Below are 15902 nucleotides of genomic sequence, written 5' to 3'. Positions count from 1 at the left end.
GTGGATGTGGATCCCCTCCATACACAACTCCTCCCCATGGCACACAGCCCCAGAGATAGCAACAGCAGCAGGTGGGGTGCCTCAGGCTGCTCATGGCCCACACACGTGCAGAAGCCTGGCTCCGGCCAGAGCTGCACGTAGCAACAAGGAGCACAGCCAGACGAGCCCATCTCTCACACATGCAGCTCCCAGCACTCTTACCACCAGAGGTATTCCCCACATGATGGAGCTGGCTGCCACCACGGAAGTGGGGCGGGGGGAGATTCCCCGCCACTTCTGGCAGCATCCAGCATCCCAGCAGCTGCACATGGTAGGGAAGGCAAATGGTTCAGTTGTGCAGGGCTTCCCACAGTGGCACATAAGTACCGGAGGCTGCACATGTGTCACAGGGAGCCCCGCACAACAGAGGGAGGCTGACTGGCGGTGCTCCTTATTGCCACATGCAGCTCTGGCCACGAGCACCCCCACCTGGTGCTGCTGCCAGTGGGGGCTGTGTGCCATGGGGCGGGGGAAGGAGTCCCCATACCCTCCCTCTTACCCACACCCTGTCCAGCCAAGATCCATGCTCCCACCACCTCCCCTGGGCACGAGCTCCATGCTCCCACCAGCCCCAGCTCAACACTCCCTGCCCAACCCCCTCCCCCCACCACAGCTCTCCCCACTTCCCTACCTGCTGCCTTGAAGCAAGCACTGCAGCAAGGAGACAAGGAGGAGTTGCTGCAGGCTGGGGAAGCCAAGCAGGCCCCCAGTGCCTGCAGCAGTGGCAAGAAGCAGCCCTGCCCAGAAGTTGTGCATGCTGGCTGGACCAGGCCCTCCCATGCACCAGGAGCAAAGCATGCAGGCTGGGTGGGATACAATCAATTGGTGGGCACTTGCAGGCTGGATGGAATTGTCTGGCAGGCTGGACCCAGCCTGTGGCCCATATTTTGCCTGCCCTTGGTCTACGGTGTAAGATCTCCAGGGTGAAAAAATGACGGGCAGCCTTTTCACAAAAAAACAATCAGCAAAATCAGTGAGCAAGAGTAGTTCTGTTAGGAAAAAAAAAAACAGGAGACGCAAATCTTCTCCCCTCTATCTTGTAAGCTTAGAAGCCAGTCTAGTCTATACTGCTAAGATAGTACACACTAGACTAGACCACTGCTTGGTCCTAGTATCAAGGCTGTTCCCACATCCAACAGCATAAAAGCATTTCACTGAGCCACTGGGGCCACAGAGACACAGAAGTAGTTTGGTCCTGAACAGGAACAGGTATGGAGGTACTCCCTCCTAATTCAGATTTGAAATATACTCGACCACTGTAACAAAGAATCCTATCCTCAGAAAACAATATGTTTTTCCTAGCTCAAATCTTCCTCCCTGCTAAACTATACAGCTTGGAAGAGGCATCACAGCCATCCGTCTTCCAGGGTCCCAGCAGTAGAGCCGTTAACTAGCTTTATCAGTAAAAATTAACATATAGCAAATGGAAAGTCTGGAGGCTTGATACCAACCTGCTCCAAACTTTGTGAGAATATTTACACTGGGGCAGAGTGGGTAGAAAAAGTTTCTATTCCAATTTGGCAGCATTTTTACACCCACTCTGCACAAGTACAAATGACTATACAAAGTGCTATTAGTAAAGAATCAGGCCCTTGATCTCCCCACTACAACCAACTGAACAGCACTCAAATATTATCATCAACTTAATGAATAAACACCCTTAAGACAGAGCTTGAAAAATGCCAAAAAACACTATCTCTACTGATATAATCAAATACTCAGACTATTATGCAGATATATCATCTGCCTTCCGCCCAACTGGATACAAATCTGGAGCTTAGGGCAATAACAATATTGAAAAACTATTACTTTCAATTCCAAAAGGTCTTCTACAGTTTCAGACCTCATTATTCTTCTCTACTTGGAATAAGACAGGCGCTTTTTTGTTCTCATTTGTGTCACATTTTTTGAAAAAGTGAATTATTTTTTCACTGAGAAACAGAAACCACTTTCTGAGACCCAGGGTAGCTCAGCCTATTTGCATCTGTATTAAATACAAACTGTCATAACACTGACTAACTACTTGTGGCCTCCATGTACTCTCACCTGCCCCCCTGAACAAGAGGCCCTTTGTCTGAAGTGTGTGTGTTTAGTGAAATAAGTCTTTCTTGTTTAATTTAGATTACTGCTCTACATACAGCACGTTTCTGCTTCCACAAAGTTGTACTGAAGTTCAGTTACTTGCCCAATTAAGTAGCATGTCAAGAATCCTTAGTAGAAGTTAAAATTCCTCAGATCCAAATCACACCAGTATATTATGCCCTATCCCAAACACTGTGTATCCTGCCGTGTGTGTTAAGCAATGTTTGGAATGGGGCATAAAATTCCTTAGATCCCAATCAGGCAGCTGCCAGGGCCAAACCAGAAATCTGTCATATGGCAACCTCAGGTACCAACTGGAGACCCAGGGCTATCCCAAGTGCAATTCCAGGGATCAAGTGAGGCAGAGGCTCTGCCCTGGACTCTGAGGCTGCCCCCATGTCCAATGCTTAACTGACCACAAGCATCAGGCATGGGGCAGCCCCATGTCTGGCATATGCTACCCATTCAGTTTAAGGGGAAATGCTAACCAGCCACAACTACGTTCCATATGCTGACCACATCACGAACGCAGTATCTGCCAGGGCCCTTAAAACGATTGTGTCAAGTCAAATTCAGAGAGGGGAAGACAAGCCATGCTGCAGTGGAAAAGCTTTCAGAAACTCTACTTCTCATCCTGACTTCCTGCATGCATCCCTTCCTTCCCATCCCTTTCCTCCAAAGTGGCAGTCTTTTCCTTAGCATGGTTTTCTCTAGGTAACAGCCTTAATAATCTATTTTAAAAGTGGTAAGGAAAGAAAAGCAAGTTTTTTTTGAGACTGAAATGTTTTTTAAAGTTAGTCAACACCCAAAAGCCTCTTTACCCTTAAAAAGAAAGTATAGCCAAAAAATAAATCAATCAATAAAACAAACCATGCGACTAAATAGATTCCAATGAAAGCTACTCAGAACTCTTACTGAAGTGTACTTCCTTATAGGACTATTCAGAATACACATTTTTAAACACAGCTTCAACATAGGAGTTACCAAATACCATAAAACCACATTGTTTCTGCCTTTATGTAGCTCTGGACCATGTTGTTCAGATGAAAATTGACTTAAAAAAAAAAAGACAAAAAGATGCAGAATGTCTGGAAAACTGGATGAATTGGGGGACTAGTAAAAGGAGATGGGAGGTTTTCACCTCAAGGTCACAAATCCCAAAGCAACCCAGGTTGTAGGAGGCCAAACGTCATTACCATTCAACAGCTGCTCAGCCATCTATGTGAAGCAAATGAGAAACAAGAAGCTATTTCTCCAAAGACAGCTCTGAGTGTCCCAAATTAGAATACATGCATTCACGAAGAGCGCTAATCTGTCAAATAAGAAAAACCCATCAGCCAGTGCAAATAACTAACTAATGTAACAACAGTTAATACAAACAAATCTGCCCCACTTAAGGTAGGCTACCCCAGCCTCCTCAATTAACAAACTGGCTCCAATCAAGGAAGGAAAGCAGCAGCTACTCTCCACAGAGAATGCCGTGTCACTGGTACCTTGATGCTGTCCAGGGATTGTTAATTCAAATACCCTAATGGATTGCAGCCGTCAGTCAGCTTCCAGGGGGAAAAAAAAGAGAGAAATTCTTTATCAAGGTCCTCAATAACCTTCAGCTTTATAGAGCAAATAGTATCCCAAGAGGCATTCAGCAACAAAAATGGAAGTGTATGTATGAGGTACAGGTATAATATACACCCTAAAAGGTATCCGTAACTAGGAAGCTGCATTCTGTGCAAACTCAAGTGCCCTTGTGGACTGCCCATCTGGAAGCATTTAATTCCAGCCAAGTTGCCAAAAAAAATAAAAAATAAAAATAATGGTCCTGAAGACTTAACAATTCTTAATATGCAAAACTGGGAGGAATGTTTTAATCTCTATCTACTTAAAAAGGCAACAAAATACTGCTCTCCCTACTCGCTCCATCACTGCAGCTACCTCTACTAGCAATTCCTGCTACAACCCTCTACCACTGCCACCACTGGGGAATATTTTTTCACTTTGCCCATTGCACTCTTCCTTCTCATCCAAACCCCCTAAAACCACCACCCTTGTCTTCCTGTACCACTTTTGTAAAAGCTGACTTAAATAATGCTGGCTGGGTTACAGGCTAATCTCAAAAATTCATAAAATTAAGTGTATAATCTCATTCTACAGTCCCTGTGCCTCCACCCCCCAGCCCACCCACTCCTCATTTTGTATTTGTCCTCTCAGTCTGAGCTTTCAGGACAGGGACCTAGTGAAGGGGCATTTGGAGAGGCTGGACAACGATGAAGCCCCAAAGATCTTCATCCGAGGGTGCTGAAGGAATTGGCCAATCCCATAGCTGAACTACTGGCGCGGTTGTTTGAGCACTCATGGCACTCAGGATGGGTCCCTAAGGCCCGAAAAAAGGGCCAATGTGTTCCCTATCTTCAAGAAAGGGAGAAAGAATGATCTGGGTAACTATAGGCCGGTTAGCCTCACCTCTAAACTTGGGGAAAACCTTTGAAAAAGGTTATTAAAGGATCACATCTGTGGGAGTCCACTAGGAAAAATAATGCTGAAGGGCAACCAGCATGGCTTCATAGTGGGTAGATATTGCCTGACTAATCTTGTTTCTTTTTACAACCAGGTCACAAATTGCATAGATGCAGGAGTTGAAGTAGAGGTCATCTACTTAGATTTTAAAAAGGCCTTTGATATAGTGTCGCATCCCATTCTTACAAATAAATTAAATGGTTGTGACGTAGATTACTACACGGTCAGGTGGGTGGAAAATTGCCTTATGGGATGCGTCCAGCGGATGGTGGCGGACGAGTCATTTTTCGACCTGGAAGAATCTGGGCAGTGGAGTCCCCCAAGGACAAGTGCTGTTCAATATTTTCATCAGTGACCTGAATGAAGGTGTGGAAGGCACTCTGCCCCATAATTTGGTGTCATCTGCAAATCTGGACAAAGTAAACATACTGGAGGGAAGGGAGCAGATTCAAGCAGATTTGGACAGATAGGCAAGTGGACAGATCAGAATAGGATGCAATTGAACAAAGATAAGTGCAAAGTGCTGCATCTAGGGAGAAAGAATCACTAACAAACCTGAAAACTGAGAGGGGACTTTTTAAGCAGCAAAGCAGCAGAAAGGGATCTCCGAGTCATAGTCAACTCCAGGATGAATACGAGTCAGTGTGACCAAGTGATAAGTAAAGCCAACCACCCCATTTCATGCATTAGAAGGTGCATCATGAACAGGTCTAAGGAGGTGATACTTCCCCTATATGTGGCATTGTTAAGACCACAGTTGGAGTACTGCGTCCAATCTTGGGCACTGCACTTCAAGAGGGATGTGAAGAACCTTGAAAGGGGTCCAGAGGAGGGCCATTTATATGGTTAAGGGCCTGCAGGTAAGATCCTACAAGGAGAGATTGAGGGACCTGAATCTCTTCAGGTTTCCACAAAAGGAGGCTGAGAGAGGATCTTGTGGCCATGTACAAATTTATCCAGGGTGGGGTGGGAGGGCAGCAAGGAGCAAGAGACACTGTTTATCAGGGTGCCCCTTGGGGTTACTAGGAACAATGACGTTAAATTAAATGGAGAATAGATTTAGATTAGACATTAGGAAAATTTTCTTTACAGCGAGGGTTGTCAAAATCTGGAATGAGCTTTCAAGGGAGGTGGTGCTCTCTCCTACCTTGGAGGTCTTTAAAGAGAAGGCTAGACAAGCACCTAGATGGGTTCATCCGACCCCAGCACTCCCCCCTGCCCTGGGCAGGGGGTCAGACTTGATCTTCTAAGGTCCCTTCCAACCCAAAAAAAAATCTATGAAATCTATGAGTGGCTAGATTTCCAACATGTGATCTCTGGAAGCTAGCATTTTTTTTAAAACAAATTTTTCTTTGTTATGAAGGTGTCCTGCATGCCTTGAGAATTTATTTACCTATAAAAGTCTTAATTCTGCCAAAAATGTACCAATCATAAACAAAACAAAAATTAAGTTAAAAAGCAATTTTTTTGGCAGTTTTCCCTGCGTACTCTAAAGTAGATTTCATAGATTTCTGGGGTCAGAAGGGACCTGGCAGATGACTGGGTCCGACCCCCTGCTCCAGGCAGGAAAAGAGCACTGGAATTAAGCAACCCCAGCCAGATGCCTATCCAATCTCTTCTTGAACACCTCCAGGGTAGGGAAGAAAACACCACCTCCCTTGGAAGCCCATTCCACATTTTGGCAACCCCCACCGTAAAGAATTTCTTCCTTATGTCCAGTCTAAATCTATTCTCCTTCAGTTTGTGGCCATTATTTCTGGTAACCCTGAGGGGCGCCCTGGTAAACAAAGTGCCCCCTATTCCCTGCTGACCCCCCAGATGAGTTTGTAGGCATCCACAAGATCGCCTCTCAGCCTTCTCTTACAGATGGTGAAGAGATTTAGATCCCTCAGTCTGTCTTCATAGACATACCTGAAGGCCCTCAACCACATGAGTAGCCCTCCTCTGGAGCCTCTCAAGGTTATCCGTACCCCTCTTGAAGTGAGGCGCTCAAAACCAGACAGTACTCCATCTACAGCCTCATCAATGCTGCATAGAGGGGAATTATCACCTCCCTAGACCTGCTCACGATGCACCTGCTGATGCAAGAAAGAGTGCAGTTAGCCTTGCTTTATTGACTTGTCACACTGGCGACTCGTGTTCATTTTTGCGTCAACCAGGACTGGGAGATCTCCTTCCACTGTTGTGGTGCTCAGAATGGTACCCCTCCCCCCCAGTCTATAAGCGTTCTTTTCTCCCCGAGTGCAGTACCTTGCATTTATCCTTGTTAAGTAAAACAACCAAAAAATAAATATATACACAAAATTCTATCAAGGAGTATTTCCTTCTCAGGAAATTGCTCCATATAACAAACACTGCAGAAAAGACAGTGAAAACTGGAATGAAGTGACCTTAAAAAAACTTAACTAATTTTTTTGTGTGCGTTTTTTGTTGTTGTTGTTAACCTGAGTAGACTTCAAGCTGACAGTATTTTTAAAGGGCTGACTAGGAAAAAAAAATCTTTTGAAACATTTAAATCTTTTTTCATTTATCATTTCATAAAACTAACAAAACAAGTATTAGAGCTAATAAAAAAATATTTAGAAACAAACGTTAACAACAACAATATCTTCTCTACCTATCTGGCAAAACCTTAAATGTATTAAGAGTACATCAAATTGCTGTGGAGAATAAAAGATCTCTAAAGATAGGGATGGGTAACACACACATATGGTATATATTAATGCACCAAAGTATTTTTTTAAGTGTAGGTTTTCACTTATGTTATTTCAGTATTTTGGTACAGAGGATAAGTTGGAGCAACTTTCCTCAGTCTCCAAGACATCCAACATATTTAAAGTATCTAGCAGTTCATAATTAAATTAATCAGTCAGTATTAAAGAAATATTGTTGAATTACTTAATGTTTAAAGCCATAATTGAAAACTTTTTCCGGGTAAAAATATCCTTATAGGCATATCATCATAGGGTTTGCTACCATACAAAATATTGGACTATTTGGCCATACTGGTATTGTAAAGGCAGTACAACTTCCTTAGGCAATGTTATCAGTACAGCTTATTCTAGTAACAAAAAGGGAACTGGCCATACCAAGACAATTCAACTTTTATACAGATAAGCCTGTATTCTAGGTAATTACCAATATACCAAATACCAGTTTACCTAATCTCAGCAGACAAATCAGACCCTTGTAGAAACTGTTAAAAAATAAAATAAAATAAAAATACAAAAACTGAGAGAAGACTCAGCCATACATAGCAGGGTAATTTCCACTATAATGTACACACATACAACCTCTACTTGTTTAAGCACAAGTAACAAGATTATTACTGGGCATTTGATTATTTACTGTAGTAGTGTCCTCATCTTCCATTTCCAGTTCCATTCATTAAGTAGAAAGGGGGAGGGGGAAGGGGGGTGGGGAAAAAATCATTAGAAATACTAATTCTGATATTGGCTATAGCAGCTATTGATAACCTGTCCACATATTGGTACTGAGCTTGTTTTTAATCTTTTCCTAGAGTACCAAGAAGATAAACTACAGTAAAATGTAAAGCACTCTCTCCTCCTAAGCCATCTGCTTTCCAGAACACATTTCTGTCCCACTGCTATTACCATTATCCAGAAGCTGAAGTAGAAGACTACCAGAGAAAGAAATCCCTCTGACATCTTCTCTAACACACAAACTAACTGATAGGTTATTGGATACCCACCAACTACAGCAAATTTTAGTTTGATGAACTAACATTGAAACTGGTTTTAATTTACTGCATATACTGTAAGCAAAACCACAAGTAAATATGGATTTTATACAAATTCACAATTCCATAGGGAAGTCTAAATAAAATCTGTTTACATAATGCTGTAACGCGTGTCCAATTGCCCCTGCACTTAAAGAGTTCTTATTTCCTTCACACAATTATTTCTGCACACACCAAAGGAATGCTCAAAGAAACCATCATCATTCCCCCAGTACAGGATAACTTTGTGTGTCTTCAGGTTGCAATGCATCTCCAATGAAAGTATCACTTTTAATGCATATGAACCCATATTAAAAAGAGAAAAAGAGCATTAAGCTAGAATTGTATTACAATTACAATATGTTAATAGAACAGCTTGTTTCTGTCAATAAAGTAGTCTGAAAAATTATTCTTTAGATGTACATTGTCCTCAAATGAAGAAAAAAAAATGGTGGAAAAGATACATTTCTTCTCCAAGTTTAACTACATTTAGGTAACACACAGGCTAGGGACAAACATTACACATAAACCAGTTTAAGTAATCAGAAACTGATTTAAACCCATAACAGAATAGACATTCAGTGCACATAAACTAGTTTCAAAATGGTTGAAACCGGTTCGAGATAAACCTGGTTGAATGCAATATCAGACTTAACTGATTTGGCTCAAAGCAGTTTATGTAATGCATCCCAGACCCCTATGTGAGTGTCACAGTACATAAGTTGTGGCCCTTGTTACCACTTCAGCAGGCTCATATGGAAAGCATTTCTGACTTACCATGACTGCAGTGTGACGTACAAGAAAATGACCATTTCTGCTCTTCTATTGTGTAGTTTCAGCATAAATGAAACTGTACTGCAGCCGTGCTCCTGAACTCAGGTGCAGAAAGAGCAAAGGGTTCAATTCTCCATTCCCTGCACAGGATCCACCTCTAAATATATAGTATCAAAACTCCTATTTAAAAAACTACAAAAAACCCCCAAAACATCTAAATAACATTTACAAGTAGTTCCATGATGGCACAGTCCCCTATAAAGACCAAGTTAATTTCAAATTAAACTTGCAAAGCAATCCGAGACCTGCCTACTGCCACAAAAAGCACTCTGCCAGTTTCCAAACAACAAGTATAAATTGGACATTAATCCCTGCTAATAGCACTGACTCCTAGCAAACCAGGGTCAATTAGGTCTTTCAGAAGATTCCTCAGCATGAATCTAAATGACTGCTACCTTACAGTGAAACTACATAATCTTATAAAAAAAAATGTAAGCATCATACAGTTTTGTTCTATTTCAAGACTTGTGAAAGCGTATGTCAATATCCCTCACACAGAGACAGCAATTTCTCATTTTAAGTCATCAGTGGCAGTTCGCCACCTAGATACCCTCCCTTTCTTAGGAGGGAAACATGCTGTAGACCTGGAATGAAAGTTATATGAAGCAAATACACTACCTTTTAGCAGGAAAAAAGAAATCCAGCAACTTAATGATGGACTGATTTAGGCTCAGAATATGTAAACAATAAATATTTTGCTTGTTAAATAATTAAAACATTAAAGCATCACAAACATGGGTAAGCAATGTAAAAGGCAAGGCAAGAGAGTCAATCTTTGATATTTAAATGTTCTTCTTACCTGTCCTGTGACTGTTCCTCGTACATCCGTTCTTTTCCTTCCTTAAAGAGTCTAATAGCCCGTTTTGATTTTTTCATGAGACTATCAATGTAAATTTTAAAATATTCATTCTCACTGAGTTGCGCAAGTTTCTGGTTGTCATCATATTTGCTCAGTATAAGTCGCAAATGTTGATAAGTATCTGGTAAAATGTCAAGTATATAGGGTGGGCTGTTCTTCAGCTGAAGTTTAGGATTTTGGCACAGTCTTACCTAGAAGCAAAAACAAGCGTGTTTAAAGCAGAATTCTTCTATTACTCAACACTGAAAGAAAGAGAGAGACACAAAAGTTGATTTGGCATCTTGAAAGTAACAGATACAAGCATACTTCTTAGTCCTTTTGCGCTTGGACCTGAGTTTTGCTTAACTTATACCCCAGAGTGTTAAACAAAAGTCATTATTGTGCACAAATCTTGGAGCATTTAAACCTACTGGTATCTGTAAGAATCACAAAGTAGTCATAGACCCATTCTTCCACCTGTACACGTTCCTATGATAACAGGAAATGGTACTCTTCATATCTATGCTAATATGAAATATACCATAAAAGACAAAAAGAAATACATGTACTTCATGACTGTAGTACAAGCTGATATCTACAAGAATCATGAGCTATAGAGAGTTTCTAAATAGTGTCTATTATATACACAAAATTCAATCAACTTCCTTTCAACGGCAATAGTGCAACAGAAGGAATAAACGTCAAAATGAATAGTTTAAATGTGTGTTTTGTACACCTCTAATTGAGGCAAATCTGCCATGCAAAATGTCTTATACAAAGATTGCCAGTCTTCTTCTACAGGGAAAGTATGTAATTATTTAAATTATTACCCTCACAAAAACTGAGTTGTGATCATTTGATTGCATAAATAAGCAGGCGTGGGACTGTCAATTCTGGTATACAAAACCACTTGCAAAATCAAAGTACTGTAAGAAATTTTGTTAATGACATTCCCTTTCACCCTCCTTTCCATATACACGGATGCACTCTTCTGCAAATTTGTGAGGAGAGGAGAAGTCTTATCTCCAAGTTAAAAACTAAAGCCCCATCTTAGATGGGAATATTATGTTACTGAAGAGTCCATATAAAACAGAGGTCCTGTCCCCTGATCATTCAAGAGTTTCATTGTCCATTTTGAAGTATAGAGATCTGCCCTGTCCACTTACCAACTTACAGGAATTATCTTCAGGCTACATAAATCTTATGTTTTAGTTGAAGATAGTATTTTTCTTCTTTTTCTGTCTTAACGTAATGTTAATGCTTTTTCTGTTTTCAAGATTTTTTACTGAATTAAAGCAACTGATTCCTTCATACAGATGATATACATAAATTACTATAGTGAAATAATTCAAAAGCTTGTCTAAATTTATTCTACCCATGCAGTTGGTCCAATAAAATATATTATCCCAAACAAAGTGGTCCTGGACTCCAAGGCCAGGTACAGACATTATCCTTTTACCAGTATAAGCAACAGGAAACTAGTCTATACCCGTAACAGAATTTCAGCAAACAAAACCACTCTATACCTATAACAGAACAAAGGTTCAGCACACAGGTTGGTTTCAAAATGGCAGAACCTAGTTCAAGATCATCTCCCTCCAAAGGGCAAATGTATGTTCTGGTTGTTACCGATCTAAACTATATCACTTGTGCATGATTTTCCATAACACAGACTGATTCTGCTGCAAGATTTCTGAATGCCTGTACCTAGCCCAAAAATATGTAATCTAAGCATTGGACAAAACACAAAAATAACAGTTGGGTACAGACAGGCCAGGAAGCAAAAGGGGAAGCTCAGAAATGTCAACACACCTAACAAGTGTCAAGATTTTACTGGCATTATAACGGCATTCTCCATCCTTTTTGTATTGTGGTCCCTCTTCTGGTCCAAGCCCATCTATAGCAACTAAATATCTGTGAGACCCTCAATTCTACACATAGGTGAAACAATATCAAACGGGGCTCCCACCCTTAATTAGGTTATTACTGCTTTACAGAAAAATGTTTCAAGGGAGGTATCAAAAGGGAGATAATGTGGTAGCTTCCCAAAAGCTTATATTAGCCAAAAGACAGCATGGGAAGAAGTGCTTACTTAAACATTTAATGAGGATGGCAGACTGACATCATGAGCCAAGTGGTGCAGGAGCTGATTTTTCAACAATGAATGAGGGAAGATACACAGGATAGGAATAGGTAGTTAAATACCGTGAAAATAACAAATTGTTAAGGGTTGAAGTGATAAAAAGGAACTCAAAGAGAGGGATAACCTGGTCAAAACAACAGGCTAGGAAAACTATCTAGGCAGGCTTACTGTTGCATACAGAAGTTGGACAAGACTACATTTGTCAAGAGCACAGAAAAGATCATGCAGTAACTGAAACAAGCAAGAACAAGAACCTGAATGAGAACTTTAGGTGTGTGGATGGATATGGAAGGGTGTACAAAATGACTGAGATGCTTTATATGCCTAAATCTCTCAAGAAAAAAATTTGCAAATTTAGACACAACCTGGATGAATAGGTCCAAAAAAATTTAATTACAGTCCTCAGTGATAGGGAGGAGCTGGTAACATCCACCATGGTTGAGAAAAGGAGTCCTAATGGAGGAAGACAACCCAATGGGAAAAAGCTGTTTATTATGTCATGTTTAGTCTGTGCTAACAACTAGATAGCCATAAGACAGGAAAAGATGTTTATTTGGACAGAGGGGGAGACATCTGATATAGAAAAACAGACTTGATAGTCATTCACTTAGAGATGAGAACCGAGCTAGTGTTTGCAGATGAGATTACCAACAAAGTGTAAAAGAACGAGAGAAGAAAAGCAAGAGCAGAGCCCACAGAAAGCTGAAGAGGGGATGAGGAGTCTCTTCCAAAGGTTCTCGTGCTTCAATCAGTAACACAGATTTTTTCCAACAGTACTTTCCTCTTTATTGACTCAATCTGCCATTTCATCTGAAGTGAGAACCATGAAGGCTGATTTGTGACATCCATGATGAAAAAAAGATTTAATACCACAAATCAAGGATGTTAAGCACAAGGAAAATGGTTAATTTATCCAGAACACAGAAGATAGGAGGGCAAATCTAGGAAGTTACATATAAAAAAAAATGTAAATACTGTTTTCCTTAACTATCCCATTTCCTCAGAAGGTGTTACGAGAGTTCAGTGAACATCAAATTCACAAAGTTATATCACTAAGCAGAGAAAAAGTGGCTTCACATATTTCAGGCAATGTGAAAATAACAAAGCTATTGCTACCTAGCTGTACAAGTTCCTCATGTTGGTTGATGATTTTCTTTGGCTGAATGAACACACAGCTAAACAAAGAACGCAGAGTGAACAACAAGATTTTGTTAGTTCTTCTTTTTAGATGTTTTAGAAAGTCTCATATCATCCAATACAGTCATATATAGCTAAGAGCAGGATTTTGTGGTCTTCCTGGTTTACCAGGCTTCACTTTCTGCAGACTACGTGAAGGCTAATTAGAGAATATCACTAGATATCTCAACTCTGAGCACCAGACCTTAACAAAACCCTGAGAAAAATATTTCTACTATAAAATTCAACTTCTATTAAACATTAAGCAAATAAATGCTGAAGTTTAGTTCAAATGCTATGGTGCAAACTCACAGCTCTGAGGTTGTATAGGGGCTTTTTTCTACTACTTTTTTTTTTTTTTAAATACAGTAATACAAATTTCAGTACAAAGGAAACATGTTTGCACAGGACTGGCTCTGTAAACCATACGGCTCCCAGAGTCAGGATGTCCTGACACTTACCACAGCGTTTCACATTAACAGCAAGCAGCGAGAAAGGACAACTGCTGACGCAAAACGTTTACTGAAGTACCAAGCTCTGTAGTACATATTTTTCTGAAAAAAATCCCTTTCCCTCCAAAACATGCTGCATTTTATAAAACAAGCGTTTACTAGAGCAACAGATTAGGATGCGAGTCATATCATGGTGTAATTTTTTTTAAACTAGAATTAATCATCTATATATTTAGCAAGTATTTAGTCTTCAAAGGAAAACATTCATTAAGCAAATAAATGTTTCCTTGATCGAGATAAGTTACATGTAGCTAACTCCCATCTATAACAGTTCAAAGCACTGATACCAGGATCATGACTGTGACACCCACTTTCACTTGCTAAGAGCCAAGGCACTGCACCCCATTCTATCAAAGAGATTGTGGCTCCAATGTTCTCTGCATCTGCAACTTTCAGGCACTGTCAGGAATGTCTGTAGCTACAGACATTCAGGCTTGGAGTTTTGTTCTAGGTAAGTCCAATTAATGCCAAATACAGCAACACACCTATTCAGCAACATTAGTCACCAACTGCTGTTACACTGCTCCAGTTTCTTCATTAACTTCTTGAACTGAATACAAAGGCCAGGCTGTAACATCCTTTTCTGTAATGAGTACATTCCTATTCCACAAGTCTCAATGAAGCAAACACGACTTAATTTAGAGCAAGGTACTACCTGAACTGAATGGTTCTTGTATTCAGAGGTTTTCATGGAGGGACAGAGCTATCCAAAACAATGCCTTTCCCTCCATGGCTGCAACCTCTCTTCTCAACTTCTTTCCAAGTCAGTCAACCACCTGGGAGAATATTAGTACTGGAGATGATCTTGGAATTCTCGTTTGCCAGAGAATACTCCAAAACTTGTGACATACAAGCTTAAATGTAAAACCTGTTTCTTTGATACAGTTTTTCATTATTAGATCTTCTCAAAAAATAAGCCCCAAGAGTTAAAAAAAGTCACAATCCCTCAACATTTTCTTCTATTGGCAAGAAGAGGAAAGACATTTTTTTCCCCTGAAACTTTGCCTAAATCTTTACCCTTCTCTTCCCTGCCCCCCACCCATTACTTCAATGTTCAATTACTATGTTGATAAAGGCCATAAACAGTAACTACCCAGATGGATACTTCTTTGACAGTAGCAACACAACTTAAAAAAAAATACCACTTCAGTTATGAGACACTTTTAAAATACCTTCAAAGAGTGAACAGATTTTTATAGCAAGTAGCCATTCAATTTCCTGCAGAAACCTCTGTGTTTTTTGTTCCATGATGAACTACTTAAAACAAAGTTTTAAAGGTCATAGGTTTAATGGTTTGATAAAACAGCTTTAAATTAAACTAAGTATCCAAGCACTGAGACATCATGATGCTTCATTACAACAGTGCTATACAAAAAACGCTAAGAAAAGTTATTGGATAATAATGGAATAAAAATCAGACGACTGTGCCTACTAAATTCTCTCTTTCAGCTAGAGTCAATGAGTTTAACAATTAGAGTAGCAAGTCACGCATGTTCCCAAAGTTGCAGTGTGCAAAGCTCTGCTCAAGTAGCACCTTGTTACATTGTCCAGAAATGGCACCAAATAAAAAAAAAAAATCTGGCTCTACACAGAATAAGAGGGACTACGTATGAACATGTTGTAAAAGGAATTTTGAAGAATAAAAGAAAAGTGAGGACAGGAGGGAAGATGCAGGGGGGAAGAATTGCACCTTATAATCTATGATCAAAAAATGACCCTGCCCAAACTACATTATTTTGCAATGCATGGCATACTACAGATGGGCAAACTACCAAGAAAAATACTCTTAAAGGAGGACTTCTATTTCCAAAATGGTAAGAGCTCACCGTGTGTATGGTTTTCATTCAAAGGAAAAACTGGCGTTTGCATCCTGTAGTTCACAGCTGCATTACTGCAATGAAATCTTGTTGTATATGGGGAGAAGATGAAAAAAACAAAAGGGACAGAAGTGCAGTGTAGAGGGCTTTGATGCAGATACAGAAGAAAGTTGTGGTTACAATTGATTTGATTGGGTCCCATATGGCC

General features: G+C 40.3%; 1 protein-coding gene across 1 annotated transcript in view; it reads right to left on the bottom strand.

The window, feature by feature from the left end:
• Positions 1–15902, bottom strand: part of CBLB (Cbl proto-oncogene B) — a 175440-nt gene that overhangs the window by 153709 nt on the left and 5829 nt on the right. The window contains exon 3 of the mRNA XM_090058252.1: positions 10008–10258. Within this exon, the coding sequence (XP_089914378.1) occupies positions 10008–10258 (251 nt within the window). The remainder of the gene's footprint in view (positions 1–10007; positions 10259–15902) is intronic.

The sequence above is a fragment of the Crocodylus siamensis genome, chromosome 1 (assembly GCF_052110815.1).
Source record: "Crocodylus siamensis isolate JL-2025a chromosome 1, ASM5211081v1, whole genome shotgun sequence".
Lineage (NCBI taxonomy): Eukaryota > Metazoa > Chordata > Crocodylia > Crocodylidae > Crocodylus > Crocodylus siamensis.
This window is presented reverse-complemented; position numbering and strand designations above follow the sequence as displayed.